This window comes from Wyeomyia smithii, chromosome 2, assembly GCF_029784165.1.
Source record: "Wyeomyia smithii strain HCP4-BCI-WySm-NY-G18 chromosome 2, ASM2978416v1, whole genome shotgun sequence".
Taxonomy (NCBI): domain Eukaryota; kingdom Metazoa; phylum Arthropoda; class Insecta; order Diptera; family Culicidae; genus Wyeomyia; species Wyeomyia smithii.
In genome coordinates, this window is record NC_073695.1 from 23,829,115 (window position 1) to 23,850,896 (window position 21,782).

At 37.0% G+C, this 21,782-nt stretch overlaps 1 protein-coding gene across 1 annotated transcript; it reads right to left on the reverse strand.

Annotated features, from left to right (window-relative positions):
- Positions 1–677: 677 nt before the first annotated feature.
- On the reverse strand, positions 678–18,516 carry LOC129719526 (all trans-polyprenyl-diphosphate synthase PDSS2-like). The gene is made up of 4 exons (XM_055670920.1): positions 18,089–18,516; positions 2,266–2,592; positions 1,792–2,201; positions 678–1,731 (listed from the first exon to the last, which is right to left on the reverse strand). The coding sequence occupies exons 1-4, from the start codon at positions 18,514–18,516 to the stop codon at positions 1,460–1,462; spliced, it is 1,437 nt and encodes a 478-aa protein (XP_055526895.1). The 3' UTR covers positions 678–1,459.
- Positions 18,517–21,782: the final 3,266 nt, after the last annotated feature.

The window sequence follows — 21,782 nt, forward strand, 5'->3', positions numbered from 1 at the left end:
TTCAAATAATAAAAATATATAACGCAAGCAGAAAGAAAATTAACAAAACCAAGAGGGAATGGCAAAGAAACCCGGTTAAGCAGAAATTAAACAGAAGATAAAAATGAAAACAACGCTGAAATTCAAAGTAAATTATACGTTCAATGAAGAACAAATGGAACATATTAAAAGAGAGCCCTCAACTCAAATCAACATTACACTAATAGTAATAGAATGAACCAAAAATGAAACTAAAATATTTAAAAAATTAGAGAAAATAAATATCGAATAAAAAAACGCAGAAAAAACAGAAAACACATAGAACAAATAAACTCAACAAACTAATATAACAACGAGAAGCAATCAAGAGGAAAAAATTAGAAAAAAAAACAAGAGAGCGGTAGTAATATTTAGCAAAGTAGAAAACAAGATTAAAATAGCGGAGTGTATTTATAGACAAATTTAAAGGAGTTCAACTGTAAAAACTATAGGTAGTAATCAAAGATTCGAGCATGAAATAAAGCAAAAAAATGATAAAATATGTGAATAGACCAAATAAAAGCGATAAAACTGTATTAAAAAGGAAAAAAAAAAAAACAAATATTCATGGATAGACTAGCGATTTATCTGATACACTGATGTATAAATAATAACACTAAGCGTCCTGAGAAAAACAAGTAGATAAAAAAGCAAACAAAGGAACAATACAGCAAATTGTAGATAGAAAATGTTTAAACGTGCTTAAATCGTAAGTTAGAAATTTCAGCGAAAACAAGAATTTAAACATAATGAAAATCAATAAAACGATCAAATGCGATGAGACAGAACGGAAAAAACGTTAATCGTGTACAACAAAGAAAGATCAAACAAAACCAAGCACAGAAAATATGAAGAGGCAATCGTAATAATTTAGATCGAATACAGGGTGATAAAACTATGAAAACATAACAAAGCAATCAATACAAAGCGGACAAAAAACCAAAGGTAAGCGAAAGACAAACTACAGCTCAGTATTATTAGAATTTTGAGGCAACGGAGGTAGAATGAGAATTCTGGAGAAATAAAATAATAATCTAATTTACAGTAATATACAGATAGTGTTTAGATATTTTCTATTCCTACTTAATGTACATTATAGTATTGATATAAAATCTTCTCACACTTGTTCTCTTCTTCACGCGTTATCTCTTGTTTCGTACCAGGATGTTGGATAAGCAAAAAAACATAACAAGTATTACTGTAGATGCCATATTTGGCAAATACATCCGGATATTTGTTTGCAAGTTTGGCCAATATAGTGGAGATATTTTTTGTTTTAGTCGATTTCGAGTATGGAATTACGACCCTGTACAATATTTTTTTAACGGAAACAAACAGTGGGTAAAGTAAACTATACTATGTGTTTATGGATTCAAAATTATCATAAATTACTGGTTTTAGTTTCCTCACCTGTCGACCTATACTGTTTACTCACTAATATTTACAACTGCTGCATCGCAAGGATGATGTTTTGCAGTGCCGTTTGGGCATCGGTTGAAGGAAATCGATCCAGAACGTTCATAGCGGCCAGGCTATGCTTCTTCTGGAGGTTTCTGGTTCGCTCTAGTCCCGGTCCTCGGCAAACTTCTTTGTGCAGCGCATTGTAGTCAACATCCTCCACCGAGTTGCGCCCCTTTTCGATGATTGCGTAAATGCTTGGATCATACTCCAAGTGGAACAGAACCGGGGCGGATACCAGACTGAATTGTGCTCCTACGGCGGAACAAATTTTTATAACTCTCAATGGATTGTTAGTGTAAAACGTTTACTCACCTAACGGAAGCTGATTCATTAGAAACGGTTGCATCTCAATGGATGCTTGCCACGCCAAAGACATATGCTTACCAAACAGATATCCTTGTTTTTGTAGTTCTTCGGGATGTCCGGCCAGCATCAGCGCTCCGTGGCAACTTTTTCCCAGCAGACTGCCACCTCCCAAAACATGCCTGAGTGACCATTCCTTCTCAGGGTGTCCTATAATTCCATCTATTTTCATTGGTTCCTGGTTGTTTTGCACATCCCCAAAATCTAACTCATCCAACGTACATTCCGGGGTAATCGTTCCGGGAGGTGTTTGTGGTTTTGAGGGCAGCGGGTTATTCTGATCGTCACTCTCCCCAATGAAGGCCGACTCAGCCAGATCTCGATAGGCAGATGTCATTAACATGTTTAAATCTTGATTCCTGAAGAAAAACAAAAACAGTTTAATATCAAGATTCAAGGTTTACGCACTGTTCTAGACTCAACCTCAAACTGGCAATTTGTTTACTGGCATGAGCCAACAGGTAATCGCCCCCCAGCAGAGCAATTTTATTCCCGAAAATCATGTCACTGTCTCCACTCAGATCGTTTCCGGCGTTATCCATCGACTGCAGGTTGATAATGCCCTGATGAATTAGCTGAGAGCTGCGAATCATTTCCGTAACCTCCGCCAGGGCGCGCTGAGAGTGCAACACCCCTACGCTAAGGTCATGGTCTGTTTCTGGCACCGATGCCGTGTGTCCGGCCGCTTTGGAAATCAACAGAATAATCAGTCCCCAAGCCTGCTGACTTTTGTCATTGTAGATGAGGGATCTGGAAAAGGAGTTGGAAGTTCATGTCGCGATGATCAGTAGAAGTGAATTATTTCTATGATTAGTTTTTTAGCAAAACATTGTAGTAAACGGATAAGATATATTTGTCTCGCCTTCACCTGAATAGCAAAACTTGTTTATCATTTAGCAGAGAATATTCTACCGTTTAGTCAAAGCAACATGCTGTTTCGCTATTCAGATGTTGGTTGCGAATTGATTTGCCTATTCACGCAAAACAAGTTTCGTCGCCTACGGTTTACGCGTCGAAGAACAGTTTGCCAATATATGCCAAACAGGTTCCTAGAATACGATTAATTGAAAGTAAAAGGCATACTGCATAGTCTTTACTTGATATGCCAACTGCAGCAGCCCTATATAATTTGAAGTCTTGCACGCATTCAAGCTTCGTGTAGAAAAAAAATCACATTAGAACCAACAAAGGAAGAGAATAGGTTTCATCGACTTTTTTTTGTTAGAAATGAATAAAATCGCCTTGTCGAACAGTCAATTATTCTGTTAAGTGAATTGATTTCAATCCAACTGGGTCTCAATTGTGTCAACTATGCGGAAGCATACGCTGCTTATTCGAAGCTGTAACGAACTTTATTCACAACACAACACTACTTATTATTCCATTGAGCATTTCGGTGTTCATGAGGAGGATCTCCTTGAGGTCAGTAGTTTTTTTTCTCAATCACCGTTTGGACACTTTCAAACAACGCACACACAACGCTGTGCTTCAATAACGCGTATAGTCATTAGCACAGGTCCATTGCAGCACTGTGGGTAGTAGTGAAAGACGAAACGCTCGCTACTTTTTGTCGGTCACGGATCTGTTTGGTAGTTATCAAACCAAATTTGCTGCTGGCGAGACTGGCCGGAAAGCTGAACATTGTCTAACTTCAGCAGCGGAACCAAAATAATGTAATTTTCTCTTCAGTAAACAATGCAATTTGTAAACTTGGCTATTCAAAACACAACCTAAAGTTAGTAAAGATATTGAATAATGTTGTCCACTCTGTCCCCTCAGTGTTACGTTACGACGCCGATTTGTCTTGGCCCCGAATTTTGATGGGAATTTTGTGGCATAAAAAAGCAATCTGACAAAACATGCTGCATGCAATTCGTTCGTAAGAGCTGACCAAATCGGACAGGCTAAATTATGACCACTATAACGTGTCTAATCGTTGATAAACTATGTAAGTAGTGGAAGAGGTATTATACAATGTGTAGGATATAAAAAAAACAGGAACGTTCGATGCTGTAGTGTGTACTAGAGACGCAGAAGACGGATTTTTATGATCATTGAAATATAAAATAATTAAAATTCAAATATTCAGTTATTTGAATAAACCAGCTTTGATTCTGATGTATTATTTTTTTCATTTCATAATAAACAAATCTGTTGGCATAATGTTTCAAAAATTATCATATATATTACATTTCGTTGGATTCCGTTTATCGCCACAACCGAAGAGAAATGCGTCAATTAAGTCTTAAGGGGATCGAGGTGCAAAATAAATCTTCTTGGAAGGATCAATTTATCGAAACACAATAAACACAAAAATTGTTATTGTAACTTGAAGATGAAAATTATAATATTCACGTTTTAGGTATATTTATGTATTAGGTTTACAAAACTCTATTGCTCTGGTAGGGCCGGCGTCACACTATTATCCCGAGTGGGTAGTGAGGAGTAAAATGGTTCGGGGTGACAGAGGCGTAGCCATAGAGGAGGGCGACCTACTGATAGCTGAAAATTTGTTTTCAAAAAATCAACAGCGCATCAACAATAGAGTGCCAATGGAATGTATGAGAAAAAAATTAATTTTCGAATTTTGTTCTGTAGTGAGATTTACATTGAAAAATGGCTTTTTTCAGCTGGAGGACGTTGGACGAGATCGCCAACGTGGGTACCACATCAGCCACAGCAGCATCTTCTTGGGGAAGTTGCAAACGAGTGTGAAATGAACTTCACCTCGGAGCTGACCTCCTTCGTGGGTGAAGCAATATACGAAGTGCCCTACCAGTCGTTGCCATCCAGGGTGAGATAGGTCTCGACATCCATCACCACCATCACATTGTGATTCGCTGGGAAAATCGACTTAACCATCTTATTCAGTCGCTGCCGTTGCGACATTAACTGTAGCTCCGGGGCCAGTGGATGCGAACGCCAGGTACTATTTCACTGTTTGGCGCACGCAGCTATTTAGCCACTTTTGTCCGGTCTTCTTCTTCAGCATCCTTTGGAATTTGATGTCGCTCAGGGTCGTCGGCCGTCCGGAACCAGGCTTTTTTTCGATGCTTTGATTGTTGTTAAGTAGTACCAAGATGTTCTAGATGCCGGAACGAACGTATCCGGCGTCCCTTTGCCGCCCCGTTCTTTAAACGCGCACACTTCTGAACGGAGTAACTTCACTGTTTTCGCCATCACATTTATAGTTCGAGTCAATTTTTTTCTGCTGACGCATGGCTCACTATGATTGATGCTAGATGAGTGGTTCTTTGTGAAAAAGACGGTCAAAAAACTAAAACTTAGACCGCGTTGAGGCTCTACTTCCCGAGCTCAAATTTTGACAGGAAATTTTTTCAAGGAGACAAAACTTTAGAAAGTAAAAAATGAAGGATCGATTTTTGTTGGAACCGTAATCAACAATAAAAAAATGTCGAAAATAAAAGTTATTCAGGTTGGTGCAAAATACAAAATATATAGTGTTAATTTCTTGCGTGGCAATATTTCGAACATAGAAAATAATACATTTTTTTGGTATTGTCCGTTAATTCCGTGTGGGTAAGTATCCACAGGCATATTTTCTGAGTGGGTAATACTACCCATACTTCCCATATCAACCGCTTTGTGCTCTGGTGGAATGATCTTTTTAGATTTGAAGATAATTTTGAAACAAACCCTTCAAATTTGGAACTACCTAAAACCAGCGTTGCAAATCGAGCGAGAAGCAAAACCTTTTTTCTCTTTTCTGCTTGAGAACGAGACATATGCTACGCTTCTCAAGTCTTTTGCATTCCCCTGAGTGGCAGCAAGCACGCACCGACACAAACAAACTCTTCCGTATTGCTTCTCAGCTACTGTAAAATAGTACGCGAGTTCCTGCTAGTGAGTAGGAGTACTCGACCAAAATTGCTTGACTTGGAAGAGTGCTTGAGAAACTGTGCTCGAAACGGTATGCTTTCTTCCCGACATGCACCGACAGCCGACAGTGGGGCAACCAGGCCTATGAAAAGACGCCATTTTTCTATGACCGAAAAATAACAAGCAAAATATTGGAACCACAGTGGGTTCGAAATGGAAATGGAGCCACAAAAAAGTCACATACAACCCAGTGCAAAAGCATAGGCGCGTCTAAGGCCTGGGGGCAACGTATCGGACTGCTTCGGTAAGTTTTTTTCACAGCAGTCTAATGAAAACCAGCCGAAGCGAACCGTTGCCGAAGTAGTCCAATACCCTATCATTTTTTGTCCCTCTGCAACCATCGCAAAGCATCTTGAAACAATTCTCGCGTAAATTTTCAAAGCGACCTATCTAGCATTGAGAGTCTCTCTTTGTTTACTTTCTCTTTGATCAGTAATAATGTTTTTTTTTCATATTTCATAACACTCAATGCAAATAAGCAAGACAGTATCACTAACTCTCGATTAAGGGGAAGAAAGCATAGAAAATATATATAATGACGACGTAATTAACGAAACAAAGTGAGAGAGGAGAGAATCTGTCATTGTTACTTAGGTCCCCTTGGAAAATTACGCGAGAATTGTCTTCGGCTGTTCATTCTCGCGAGTTGGGGAGTAGGTATACACGAGTACACACGAGAAGAGTGTGAAAGTGTGTGCATATGATCTCGGGAGTAAGAAAGAAAGCAGGAAAGAACGAGAAATAGCTTGAATGGAGAATTCTATACTGTGTGAAAGCGGCGACACCGAGAACCTCACATGAGGTGTTGTATGCTGCTTACGAGCGAGACAAACAACACTGCTTAAAACATTGATTGATAACACAGTGCAACATTTTTTTTGCCTTGGCTTCTATATATGATTTTTTGATGAAGTTTGATGCAAAAATAAATTTCCCCTAGTTTGAACATATTTTAACTCAAGGGGCAACAATGGCACCATTTTGAATTTTCGAGAAATAGGAAATTTTCGATGTTATTTTGACACCATTTTGTTCTAAGACCAAACATCGAAATTCTAAGAGTTTGTCCACATATTAGCATCGTCTTACCCAAAACAATAACAGAAAAGCAGATCTAAAATCGGACAAAAACTGAGTTCAAAACGGTGATTCTACGAAAACGGTTTTGGCATGGCCTTAGTATATTTCACGAAACAAAATAATATCGAGTATGTCCTAGCATTGATGGTAATGCGCTAGTATCTAAAAGTGGTAGTCAAATTATACCTTATATTGAGTAAAAAAGTCTAAGAAATCGATTGGTAGGTGTCTGATCTACGTAAAATGTCAGCAACATGTCGGTTTCGCCCCAAATATGGGAATTGGGGCAAAATTGATATGTTGCTGACATTTTATGTGGATCAGACACCCACCAATCGATTCCTGAGACTTTTTTACTCAATATAGGACAAAATTCAACTATCACTTTTAGATATCAAGGCATTAGCAATAATGCTCAGACATACTCGATATTTTTTTTTTGTTTTGTGAAACATACTAAAACCATGCCAAAACCGTCTTCCGTTTTTGAACTCAGTTTTTGTCCGATTTAAGATCTGTTTTTTTAAGATGGGTAAGAAGATGCTAATCTCCCAGATGGTCTCGAGGTACGATGCTAGCCTAACAAGCCAGTCGTTGTAGGTTCGAGTCTCGTCTCGGGAGAGACTGTTAGTGTCAGTAGGATCGTAGCACTAGCCCCGCAATTATCCTGTACACTAAATAGTCGGCTGCGAAGTCTGTGTATAAATAAACAGAAGCACATCTGTTCAACTGAAGAACCAAAAATGAGACAAAATCTCCTTATTTTAAGTATCGACATCTAGCGGTGGAGAGAATGCATTTTACACTCGAAATTTTATTTCGCTTATATTCCATTCATTCAATAAAAGGACTGTATGAGCTCTCGCTGCTTTTTCGCCGAGAGAATCCTTTGTTCTCACCGGTACTGGTATAGCGAGGGTGCCTTTTCATGATAATCGTACAGTACCACCCGCATACGTGCAACGGTTTTTATGTAGATATATTTCTTATGAATTTCATTGTTGCCCAAGTTGAAAACTGAATATCTTGACTAACGACAATCATTTTTTTTACATTCTACCTAATGTCGTAAGCAGTGCTGTGTATAGCTCGTCTGATATGCATTACTTGCAATGTTAAGTATAAAAACGGTACGAGAAACACGTTGACGTTGATTGTGGATTGTTACTGAATTTCCGCTTTAAAGATCTCTTGAATGCGGTCCTGTCTTAACTTGATTTTGATTGATTCAACTATTCAAGATCACCTTTTTGCCTGGTCACTGGAGCAAAAAAGAATAATTTTTCGGTGCATGTTCAAACTATTGGAGCGAACTGTTCGAACGATGCACTGTTAAATCAATGTGGGATGGAATTGCAAAAAATGAATGCGAAAGCTTGGGCACCGATTTGCTGCAGAGTTTTGTTCGAAGTTGCATATCTGTTCTGTGACAGAAGGTCAAGTTCCGAATCGGAATGTAGCAACGAGGCTTTGCTTTGCTTTTAAGAAGATGCTAATATGTGGACAAACTCTTAGAATTTTAATTTTTGGTCTTAAAACAAAATGATGTCGAGAAAACATCGAAAATTTTCGATTTCTCAAAAATTCAAAATGTTGTTTCGTTGAAATATGTTCAAACTCTGGGAAATTTGGTTTTGCATCAAAATACACAAAAAAATTATACATAGAAACCAAGGCAGAAAAAAAGTCAATTTTTGTTGCACTGTGTAATTATTATCTACAGCTTTGTCGAAGACGTCCCACCGATCAAACGAACTGTTCTGGCTTTAAAAAAATTGTAATAATCGATACCTACCTTTTTTACATGGGTTCTTTCCAAAAATGGTCTATTAAAATCGTTGTCCTATGTGGTTTGAAATTGTTCTCTAACTTCAACTTTTCACATAAAAAATCAGCGAAAAATTACACTCATACTATAAGTAGGTAAATCAAAAGTTGGAGGTTGTTCAAGTTTTTTTGTTAAAAAAATTTTTGTCACGCATCATTAGTTCCCTGCACATCATTTCTCAGAATGTTCAGTTAACTTAAAAACTAAAATTGTTGATTCTTCCTGAAGGTTAACTGTTTTCCGGTACTTTAGGTACTTTAGGTGCGCAACTAAGTTCTCACCATTTGTCAATAGATGACGCCAGCAGTTGTTGTCTGTTTTTGAGTCAAAAATCGTAATTTGTGCTAAGTGTAACTTTTCTCATTTCGTTCAAAAAAAAAAAATAATAATAACAACAACTGCAAGTGCATCGAAAGTCAAAATAAAAAAGCTTACGAAAATACTGCTCTAAGCGAAACAACTTGCCTGTTGGTCCTGTCGCCTTGAAGACGGTAATTTCGGTGTCAACCTTTCTCCGCGTAAAGTAAGGCCTTCGAAGACGCTTAATCGAAGGAATTGCTAGCTGAGTATCCATGTCAAACGCAGGGGCAGCTTGCTTTGGTATTAGAAGGTACCCGCCAAGCCATTGGCGTGATCAACAGGTCCAGCGACAAAAAAAGAAAGTTATAGGGGTCATCGGTATTTGATTTGGCGTAGTCCCCGTGGCTCTGTGGTTAGCGATGTCGGCCGGCTAGCCCTCCCACACGGTTGTGATATCGGGTTCGATTTCCGATCGAGTCGAGAATCTTTCCGAGCTGGAAATTTTCTCGACTCAGCCCTCGAATATAACGAATTCTTCCAACTAATCTAGTTCGAGACCGCTATTAGCCCCAAGGCTAAGCGTGCGATATTGTTGTTGTAGGTATTTGATGGAGCCAGGTCAATATTATGCACAGTAAAGGTTAGAATACGAGCAGAGGCACAAAAAAAATTATTCTACTGCAGCAAGGCTTCGGTTGTAATAAGGCTCGCTCCGTTGATACGCACCAGCTCGCGAAAGTAACCAGCGGTTTTTTGAACGCCCAAAACCGAAGTTTACCAAAACAACACGATTTTTGTGTGTATGATACATATTCTGATTTCGATCTCTGTCAATGTATTAAATGTATAACTGTTGCGTTATGCATATTACAGAATCTTTGTGCGAAGTCAGAGCAATTTATGGGCGGTTTGAAAGGACACATTGGTTGATTAGGGTTTAAACTTTTCCGTGCAGAAAGATGAAACAAACTTGTAACTGGCATTGTTATTGAAAAATACTCGTTGAAACTCTTAAATGCTCTATGCAAAATGTATACCAGAAAACCCCGACTTTGAAATTGAAGAAAAAGTGAAATTAGATCCTTAAGGCGAAATGCTTTTTGAACTAGCTATTGGAAAATTCCCAGACACATCCAGTTTTTTAGCTAAAATCAAGTTTCCTGCAAATTCCTGGTTTTCCTTATTGTTTCGGGTACTACACGACCTGTTCTTGAATAGTTTTTCTTTACAACAAAAAACTTCTGAACGACAATGCTTTAAATACATTTAACTTTTTCAAAAATTACCTTCAAGTTTAATCTATGAGCAATTCCTGAAAAAATATTCCAATTTTATTATAAACTTTGCACAGATGTTGCTAAGGGATTAAGATGTTTTTTGTGCTATTGGTAATTTTTTTGAATCACGACTTTGTGAAAAGGGCTTATGTGAAAAGATCGATGATTACAATTTATGTAAAAATAGATGATTACAAATAGGTTAGAACCAGAACAGTGTGTTTGATCGGTATGACGTCTTGGGCGAAGCTGTAAATAACTGTATCTTTCCAACAAAATTACACCACAAAAAAAAGCTTTTTTAACAAAAAAATCGAAAGATATTTGAACCTGATTATCTCAACAATTTTTTTTAGCTTTAAGATTACCTAAACATTAATTGTTGATCAAGAAGAAATGAGAAACGAAAAAAAAAATTCTGCTAAATTTAAAATTCAGATTTTTAAAATATAAGTTTTTAGAGATATTAAATTTACAATTAGATTTATGTGTTTTTTTATAATTTTTTTACGGTGTATATTTGTCTGAAACGCCAAAATTTCTATCAACAACTTTGCCAAGGACATTATGCCAGCTGAACAAACCGTTCTGACTTAAATTTTTTTCTCTTTTTCAATTTTTTTAATTTTTTCATTTCTCATTTTTCCATGATGATACAACCATCAATGTTTAGCTAATCTTTTGTATTTTTTTCGACAGAACAAAATTTTGTTTATCGAGATAATCAAATGTAACTTTTTTGTTGATTTGTTTTTCCATGGTGTATATTTTATTCGGAAAGACAAAATTATTAACTATCAGTTTGTCAAAGACGTCACACTAATCAAACAAACCGTTCTGACTTTAAAAATATTTGGTATTATCATTACCCTTATTACATAAACCCATTTCACGAATTAGTCATGATTTGGAAAAAAAAAATTAAAACAAATAAAAGTTATGAAATTAAAAATGTGAGTTTTGTAATATTGAAGAGAAAGGCAGGATGAGAGAGAGGGAGTAATCCGAATCAATTACTATTATGTCACAAAACGGTATTAGGAAAATCGTGGTTTGGCGCACTCACTACCAATACGAGACGCATTGCAGTAGAGAAATGAGTGCGAGAGAATATTGAAAAATATTCCTGCTATCATTAGCGATACCGCTTACCGTGCAACGTACGAGCTGTTGAAATCAACCGTTGCGTCGTTCATTCAAGGATCAGTTTGAAAACAAGATTCAAATCAAGCAGCTGTTAAAAATCAATTGGGTTGTTTAGCTATTCACGGATTTCTGATTTTTATATATCAGCCAAAAGAGTGTAATTTTCTGAGCAAAACGTGATTTTTTAAAGTTTTAACTGATTGTCCTTCGAATTTTAAATGAAGAATAAAAATTGCTCCAAATTGCTACAATGACAGTTGGTATATAAACGAACTGTCATTGTAGCGATTTCGAGTAGATGTCGAGCCGTTTTAATTCGTGGTTTAAAAATTGTAGGACAACGATAGATTTTTTTTTTAAATCACGTTTTGCTTAGAAAATGCAGGTCTTTCAGACGATATAAAAAACTAATATAGCTAAACAAACCAATTGCTGAGACAAATGGTAGAAAGGGCGCTAGTTATTTTATGGCGTCATACAGGTACTTTTGGTTGTTTGAAAATGTCTGGTTTTGTGCTAAATAATCGTCATTTGCGGGAAGTGTTACATGCCATTCAAATAAAACGGCGGCTGAAGTGCATCGAGAGTTAGTTTACGAAAACACTGCTCTGAGTAAAACCCCGATCCGTGATTGATTTCGTCGCTTTAAAGACGGTAATTTCCATGTTACTGACTGTCCGCGTGTAGGAATGCCAGAAACCTTCTAAGACGCTGAATTGAAGGACACACAGAAACAGCCTACTTCGGTATAAGGAGTTACCGACCAAACTGTTTCCAAGTAATTGCATGCTTCGAGAATGATTTAAAAATGAGGAACTTGAGTTCCTTAGGATTTGAAGACAAGAGCCGCTCAGCGTCATTTTTCTGCCTCTGAACAACTACTCCTACGGCGAAAAAGAAAGAATTTTCGTCATTGCAATGGGACTGGCGATGAAAATGGATTAATTACTTGGATAAATTACCCGAAGAAAGGCATGGGGACTGCTTCTACGTCGTCAGCTCAGCCGACTATACACACAGCGAAGGTTATGCTTTGTATTTGGTGGAACCAGGTCAGTTATGTTTATTATGAGCTGATGAAACCATCACCGAGGGACCATATCGACTTTCATTTATGCGATTAGGCCGAGCACTGCACAAAAAGGTCAGAATACACACAGAGGCACAAAAAATAATTCTTCTGCATGACAATGCTTGGTCGCTTGCTGCCTAGTTCGTTGAAACTTACATAGAAACGTTCAATAACTTATTCTGTTCAATGGCACAGAGTCTGACTGATTTTGCTCATATGAAGATTTAAAAAGTGATTTGCTCATATAAAGTTTAAAAAAAAAAACTGAGTTGCCTCAAGGACTAACACTTTTATCGTAACAGCATTCGAGCTCTGCCAGAAAGATAGGACAAAGTTATAATTAACGTATGGTCCAACTGTATGATTTATAGGACCTTTTTTTTCAAAATGAAGTTGCAAAGCCTTGGGGTGCTGCGATTACCTCTGTTTTATAATACACAGACTTCGTAGCCAACTGTTGAGTGTACAGGACAATCGAGGGGCTACCCGATCAGAAAGACAGAACAAAAATGTAACAGAAGTTGTTAGTTTGTTATGAGAAAAACCTTTCAGGTTGTGTTCTCAATTTGATCCCGTTAGGTGTTAAAATAACAGAAATTATAAGAAAAATTATTCTACTAGTATCGAATCCATATCAAACTTTGTTACGAACGGATCAGCTTTCTAACAAAATAAGATAGCATATAGAACAGTACAATAACAACCATTGTTAGAATCAACAGCCTTTGATAGAGAAAAAAAAAGTTAGACTTGTTTCAGAATAACTTCATTACAGGATTTGTCATTATAACTCATTCAGATTCCCTTTTGTTATAAAAAAAATGGGAAAATGCAAAATCGTATCAAAATATGTTATATGTAGGTGTGTATATGTAACCGCTCCTATATTCATCTCAGTACCTATATTCATCTCATCACGCCTTTTTGATCAATTTATCGTCAAATTTTACCAGATTTTCAGCGTAAAACTTTCAACCACTTGACAAAATCGAGAAGCAAATAGATTACCTTCAAAAAATTTGTAGAAACTTGACGGTAAATTGAACAAATGAGAGAAATAAGATGAATATAGGTGCACCTGGCTGTTGAGATGAATAATGGAGCGATTACCCTATCTCTCGCTGATAGAATTTTGTAATTTTTAAGTTATACTCTTCTGATCGGGTAGCGCTACGATCTTACTGGCACTAACAGTCTCTCCCGAGCCGGGACTCGAACTTACTGGCTTATTAGGCCAGCATCGTACCTAAAGACCAGAACAGAACAGACATGCAACTTCGAACCAAACTCTACTGTAAATCCTAGCCCACGCTTTCGCATTCGTGTTTCGCTGTTCTATCCTACATTGATTTTACAGTGCATCGCTTCGATGACCAGACTAAAAGGTGATCTTGAATCTATAAAAATCACGTTAAAACAAGACCGCTTTCAAGAGATTTTTAAGCGGAAATTCAGTAACCATTCACAATCAACATGAAAAGGAAAAATTAAACTTAAAATCTCTCAACCATTCAAACATTGCAAATTAACAAATTATCTTGGATCGTACACCCCGCGACTGTTGAAACCATTTTAACCAGTTAGTTGAATTATTTAAATATTTTCGTTGGAGAATTTCTCGACTAACGGCAATATTTTTTTTCTCGTGCCGTTTATTAGACCTTATATTGCGAGTAATGCATATCAGACGCGCTTTACACAGCAGTGCTTGCGACATCAGGTACTATGTAAAAAACGATTGTCGTTAGTCAAGATATTTGGTTTTCAACTCAGGCAACAATGAGATTCATTAAAAAAATATGTACAGAAAAACCTTGCACGTATGCGGGTGGTACTGTACGATTATCATGAAAAGGCACTCTCGCAATACCAGTACCGGAGAGAACAGAGAATTCTCTCGACGAAAGAGCGTGTCGCACAGTCTTTTTGCTTTTTGGTTTTGTTTGAGGACAAGAGAGACGGAAATAATTCTGCACCACGAGCAGGTATGAATGGTATAAGTGTAGGGAAATTTTAAATGTAAAATGCGTCCTCTCCACCGCTAGATGCCAATATGTACTTGAAATAAAGAGATTTTGTCTTGTTTTTGATTCTTCAGTTGAACAGATGTGTCAGCTGGAAGGATAAAATGAAGTTACAATATTTTTACAAAATGCTTATTGTAATTTTGAAATGCTCAGCACCAAATGTATACAAAAAAGCCAAACTCATAAGAAGTAAAATAAGATCCTTAGGGCAAATTTTTTCAAACTGGTTGCTGGAAAATTCCCAGATTTATCAAGTTTTTTTGAGCCAGAATCAAATTTTCAGAATTCTAAGATTTTCAGTTTCTTTCAGATGCTACATAAACTATTTTTGAATAGTTTTTCTATGACACCACAGGTTTCTGAGCTACAATGCTTGAATACAGTGTATGCTAAATTCGACGTTTTTAAGCTTTACTTCTTAGATTAAAGTATATTTACTCAGGCTGTTTTGGCTGAGAAATTTCCGAAGTCCGTTGAGTCTAAGCTTGGTTTGCTGTACAATTTGTTTCTCAAATAATTAAAAAAAAGTATGGAAGAGGTCAACTTCTGTTGTAACTGATGGTTTTACCTTCTCCGAAGAAAAATGGTGGTTGTTACACAAACAGTCTGGTCTAAAACAGTCACTATTTTCATTGTATGGATTCATGTTTTATTCTTTTTCTAGTCATTCGTATTCTAATAATAAAATAAATATTTCTTATTACTTCTTTATATATGTCAATTTAGAAAACCACTCATCGTCTAAACGGCGAAAATCGTGAGGCTTCGGTGGGCTGGGCATGTGATGTCGGATGACAGCCTGGTGGAAATAATTCTTAACAATGACCTGATTGGAACGAGAGGCGTAGCAAGAACGGTGGCTCGGTCGAGCGGATGATGACCTGCTGGGCCTTTACGGACGACGGAGCTGGTGAGTTGCAGCAAAAGACCGAATTGAATGGAGCTGACTTCTCCAAACAACAAGGGAAACTTCGGCCAGAAACGGACTGGTAAGGTAAGTAGATACCAATTGTAATTTTCCTTCTACAGTCTTGAAAAGCTCGCCCATTCCTATTTTAAATATTCACTTCAAGATTATGCCCTTCGTATTCGTATGAATATGCATGTCATCAATTTCATGACACTATAATAGTACCGGGGCAGATTGGAGAGTCCACTTTGGCCAATGAGTGGTCTTGAGATCTAACCTCAGTATAGTCAGGTCATTTGAAATTTCGAACTTCAAGTCCCTGTTATAATTGCTGGCCAGAAAAACTCTAACGAGTTCTCTTCTGTTCGCGAATTTACCGTTCTAGGTACATAGAAACTAAAAAAATATTTCATAATCAATATGGAATTTGATAAATTTTGATGTCTCGTAGATTCTGAAAAGTTTGTAATGATTTAGCAGACATTGATCTGCTGTGAGAATGTTATTAAAACTAATGTCTTGAAGGAGATCATGCTGGTACAGGCTACGGAAAATTTGGTAAAGCACACTCAGAAACAGCACTGTGGTCAGAGCCAAAATGTAGCTTTCGCTTTCTATTCAACATCCACTTGGTGCCTGATGCTCGTCTTCGGATCGGCACGCAACGAATAAGAACAGCACTGTTGCATGGAGCGTGGAGCCATTGGGACATTGACATTGTTTGTTTGCCTTTCTTTGCTCTGTGTCGTCTACATGTATTCTAATTTTCGTTGCAAATAGTGTGGTAGTCATTCCGCAGAGTAAGCACGGATGACGCACGCATAGCATATCCATGTTCACGATATATGAGTTGAATATTAGATTTTATTGTTTCTTGTTTTTCTCAAAATCTACGGTTTGTTAAAAAACCATTAGTTAATTAATTAATACTAGGTTGTTTCAAAGAAATTTCACTAAATTGCCAGAACTCAGAAAAAATCGTTCTCAGGTGTTAAGCTATGAACAGCATGCAACTCTTTTCATCACTGTAGTCTTCCATCAAGTCGCTGCTGTAATGAAACTGGTAACATTTTTTTCAAAATCGATAGAGTGTTTATAACTTTAATTTTTTTGTAAATTTTGAAACGAGTCTTCATGGAATAAAACTTAACAGTATTTAGCCACGTTTACTATAAATAACATAATACTGTAAAATTTTAATACGTCCAAGTCTTAAAATCTTTTCATTTATTTCGTCAATCAGGGTGGACTACATACAGTGATTTACATGATTTACATGAAGGATTCAAACTTTGACGATATATTTCGTCATGTCGCTATTTTTTATACTGAACGAGGTGAAATTATTGCAATAAGATTTCATGAATTAAACTGCCCAAATTTGCTCTGCCTAACAGCAGTCCCTAGCATTTATAATGTCAAATTTTGTTTGCACTGTAATTGTTTGTTTTTGGTTCTCGATATCTAATAATATCGTAAAGTTTAAATAAAATTATATAAGATTATACAGGATTGAACATTTGATCATATTCAAGAGCATTTCTAGTTCAAAATGCAGAAAATACATTGTTTTTGATTTGATTTTCAAAAACTTATTGAATTGAAGACTTGATTGAAGACTACCTAAGAACTCTTTATAGAAAATTGTTTCGAGTATAATAAGGGATTCATGAAATCTCTATCAAAACCGAGCCACTACCAAACTGAACCACTAGGCACTATGTAAAATTTTATCGTCGCATTTCGTGCAGCTTCATCATTATTCACAGTTCAGGGATTATTAAGTTATTTTTGGAGTGAAGAATATTTTTTACCGGGAAACTGAACTCCGAAGTGAACTGTTATAAAAGTACTATTTATTATGGTTTTATTTATTTACTATTTATTATGGTTTTGTTTTCAACACATTTTTTCAATGAAAAGCTAGCTTAGATGATCTTATACACTGAACAGTGTACTAACGCACCAGCCAACCGCTAAGCTTCCACCACGTGAAAAACAAAACAATGAAACGCGTTAACACTCCTCGTTCAAAACATATCAGCGTAAATTTAGCAATAAACCCTCCGGGCTTCGAATGGAAAGTTAACTGATGGCACACCGCATCAGTCCAAATGTTTAACTTTGGTTAGCCGGAAAAATAAACGCAACAAGTTCAGCTGTGTTCTTCGAATTGCCGGTGGAAATGCCATTCATTAGCAGCACAACTATTAAATTGCGATTATTTCACCTCTATCGTGTTCCAGTATTAATGTAACGTTGAAATTTAACAATTTAATAAATTTAAGCTGTTGTAATGTCCTGGGCTGTAATCGATAATCGATGAAAAAACTCTGATTCTATTCCAATTAGGCACAGTACTTGTTGTATGCTTTTGTAAAAATCCAATCCGATCTTTTTAGGAATCATCTTGGAAAATTGAAAGCTTATAAAATTCAAATTGAAACAGCAGGTTGAATTCTAACTTTGATCGGAACCTCTCAATTAATATTTAACTTGAATATGTCATTAAACACCACCATAAACTAGCACAATAAATTTCACACTCAATTCATTCGGCGACAAGTGGTTGTCCACTTTAGCCTCACTGAGGCAAGCTTTCTGTTTACCGATATAATGCTATAAACACTAATATTAAATACCAAATGCATCCACGCTAGATCCTTGCAGCGCTATTGATCCAAACCCATTAAAATGTACACTCACTTAGCCGATTTCAGCAACGGATGATTGCTGCCAATCAGTTTTCGTAGATGAAGCGCAACATTCGCGATTTCGTCGCTCAGCAGAAACCGAAGATTCAGAAACGACGTCGGATAGCCAACGATCTGCTCGGCCTCACTGACGGCTCGGTTCCAGTCATGCTTCTGGACCGTCTTGGCAGTGGCAAGCTTCTCGCCCGCCCGGGAACTGGCACTGATCCACCGAACCGGTGGCTGCTGTGTCTTCACCAAACTGGCACTGATGGGGATACTTTCACTGTGACCCTCGCCGAAGATGCTGAGAACACGAAACTGTACACCACCGGAGGAGAAGGAGGAGGCTGAGAAGCCAGTCCTCCTAAGCAAACCACGGGACGCGACCAACCTGCTGAGCGCCATGATGTTGACTGCAAATTCAAACTCTACCGCCATCGTTTGGACTGGTAAGCTTCAACAGCCGTGTGCTGTCCACGGGGGTTGATGATGATGATGATGATGATGATGATGATGATGGTCCCACCTCATACCCCTACATCGGTTTGAGCTGGTCGATTTATCTAAGAAAGATATTATTTAAAGACATACAATGTAACCAGTAGGCAAACAAATAACGGACTGGTTATTAATACAGACATAGTAACCCTTCAAAAGAATACCAATATTTTTAAAATTAAAAAAAAACGATTTTCCAATAACATCATTGATCCAAGGCTCATCCAAAACGTTTCCAACCCGAAAATTATCTGGATTTGGTTAGGAATCGAACCTAACATTTAGGAGCTTTAACTAATCAGAATTGGTTCTGGATAACGATCCAAAACTACGAGAGAGATCCTATGATACTATAGTTATCGATAACGAGCTATACAGTCCACAGGCAAACCCAAGCCTTTTCAGTTTTTTCTCCCAACCCTTTGTTCTAAATCGTGAAAACAGATAAATATTAAAAATCTTAATGAAAATATATATAATATTACAAACCAAAAAAGCAACTTATCAACCCGATATGCCTTTTGTTTCAATTTCAGGGGTTTAACCCTGATGTACTCAGTATCCAGATTGTCTATGTCAGTCTACGCGCGCGTGGCTCAAACATGTGTAGTCAACTCATTTTTTTTTAAACTCTAATATTTAATATTATTAGCTATATTCAAACAAAAATCAATCATCATCAATGAACATAATAACTTACCAGATAAATTTGAAAAAAAAAAAAATACTTAAATATTACAATCTTCTTTATTAATTAACAAAAAATTCGTTGAAATCTGTCTACAAAACAGATTTTATGTGTGAAACACAAAGCCTTTTAAATTCCGCCATTGTTGCTGCACGTTTCACTTGCCTGGGCATCGAATTGAAAAAGTTAATTCCTTTATACAACAGAGAGTTCTGTGATCTACTAAATGACAAGTGTGGTGTTCTAGCGTCTCCCGCGTTTCTAGTGTTGTACCTATGAAAATCACTTCCCCTATCAATTCGATCACACAAATATCGAGGCAGCATATTATTAAAAATTTTATAAAGGAACACCATTGTCAAAAAATATACTCGTTGCTTCACAGAAAGCCATTGCAACGCGTCCAGCATGAAACTCGAGGAAGTGTATCTTTTACATCTTAATATTGATCGCATTACTTTATTTTGTAACCGCTGTAATCTCAATATTTGTGTATTATTTGCAAGGAATAAGATGGATGAGCAAAAGTCTATATGTGGTGAAATGATTGACTTATACAACAAAATTTTACTACTAACAGTCAATTCATTTTTTAAACGGCACAGAATACCGTATTTTTTTGCCATTTTTCTGATGACGTTGTCAATGTGAGACTTGAAACTTAACTTGTCATCAATGATTACTCCAAGATATTTTAACCCATTCACGCGATCAATCGTCTCACCATTAATTGCAATATTTACGTCTGGTCTGGAGTTGGCCGAAGAAATAATCAAATATTTAGTTTTGCTAATGTTTAGCTTAAGTTGTTTAAAATTTAACCAATTCGCCAGATAATGTAAGTCTTGGTTTAAAAGTGTTTCAACATCATTTTGATTTTTAGCCGCAATGAACAGAACAGTGTCGTCGGCAAATAAATTTACATCACAAAACCGTAAACTCGCTTCAACACAATCTTCAACTTAGGCCTCGCGATTGTGGGAATAACAGCATTATATCGTTCACCCAGGTTGCTTTCAATGTCTTTTTTAACAACCTCAACATTATCCCCTACTGCACACTCTGCAATTATCGAGCCATTCTTACCGTTTCTAAAGTTCCTGATTTTGTGGATTTTTGGATCTAAAGTTTTTTTCAAAAAACATCTAGTATCTTCACTAGATTGAGAAGTCCGACCGGTGACCGGTTTGATCACAATGACCGGCCGAGCCTTACGGTTTTCCTTTTTCTGTAATTTATTTGATATACTCCCAGTCGAACTCGCTAAAACATTCGCGTATGTTGGTAAACTTTCTGAAAAAACCTCGTCATCTATTTGGTTTTTGAAATCATCCAGCTTTCTGGCAACACTGGTCTCAATGTTTACCAGACTGTCACGAAGAGAATCGCTGACAGATTTCAAAATAGTCTCGATCGCGTTAGAAACAGCAACATTTATCTGGGTTTCAATTTTGTTTAGATCATTTGTGAGCGACTGAGAGACAGATGATAAGGCATCTCTCATCTTTGTCAACTCACTCAAAACATCATCTTTCCCACCGTCATCACAGGCTGATAAACACGAAACACATTTAAACACAATATTATCATTATCATTAACGACTTTCGCTGCTATTTTCGTAAGGGGCGTGCAAACTCTGTGGAACTGAGATTTGCATTTACCAACGCAAACAACCGGATCGTCGCTAATGCGAATGATATTACCACATTTGTCACAATCCATCTTCCCGCTGCAAACAAGCCGAAGCTGCTGCAGACCAATACGCTGGACTCGTCCAGCAGCAACGGAGGGTAAAGGCAAATGAACAATGAAAAAACACAACAATGAAATTTCAATCAGCAGCCGTAGCGTCTGTATAACATAGATGCGTTGGTCGGCGCTGGTATAAAATAAATCGATAAAAAACAGAATAAATTAAAAGCATTCAAAGACACTTCTACTTATCCGTTAAGATATCCAATTATGCCGTCGGATCACTAGCACTAGATCACCAAAAGCACTTGATTTCACACAAAAAAATAGCTTTTAAATCAGCACACTAGTGGTACACAAGCTACCATGCTCACCGTCATCACTTAATGGTTGCTTTGTAAAATGGTATCCAACGGACACAACGGCAATGTGAGACCGTTTTTCCCCTGCAATAAGTTGGAGGCGGTTTTTCACCGCGAAAACACTTTTAGTGCGTTGATGAGAATCCTTGGTTCTTTCGGTAGAGGATTGCGTCGTAGCAGAAAGTCGTTTGATTTAGTAAACTGAGAATTGTGGAAATTATTATAATATAGCTATTACTGTAGGAAGTTGCTTGATAATCAGCTATATATTTTTATTTTTTATTCTAATAAATCATTTTCTAGCCGTATTTCAAAAGCATATTGCTTTTGGTTTCTATATCATCTGATATAGTTTTTATGCGATTTTTCAATTTATTTTACTAATGTTTATTCATCACATACATGATTCTTTGACTCTCCACACTGTTCCAAAATTCAACCAACTTTCTTGAACTTTTACAAT

Coding starts and splice junctions, on each gene's coding strand:
- LOC129719526 (XM_055670920.1), bottom strand. CDS start 18,516: ATGGCGGTAGAGTTTGAATTTGCAGTCAACATCATGGCGCTCAGCAGG. Junction 2,202..2,265: donor AAACAAATTGCCAGTTTGAG/GTTGAGTCTAGA, acceptor GTTTTTCTTCAG/GAATCAAGATTTAAACATGT. Junction 1,732..1,791: donor AATGAATCAGCTTCCGTTAG/GTGAGTAAACGT, acceptor GTTCCGCCGTAG/GAGCACAATTCAGTCTGGTA.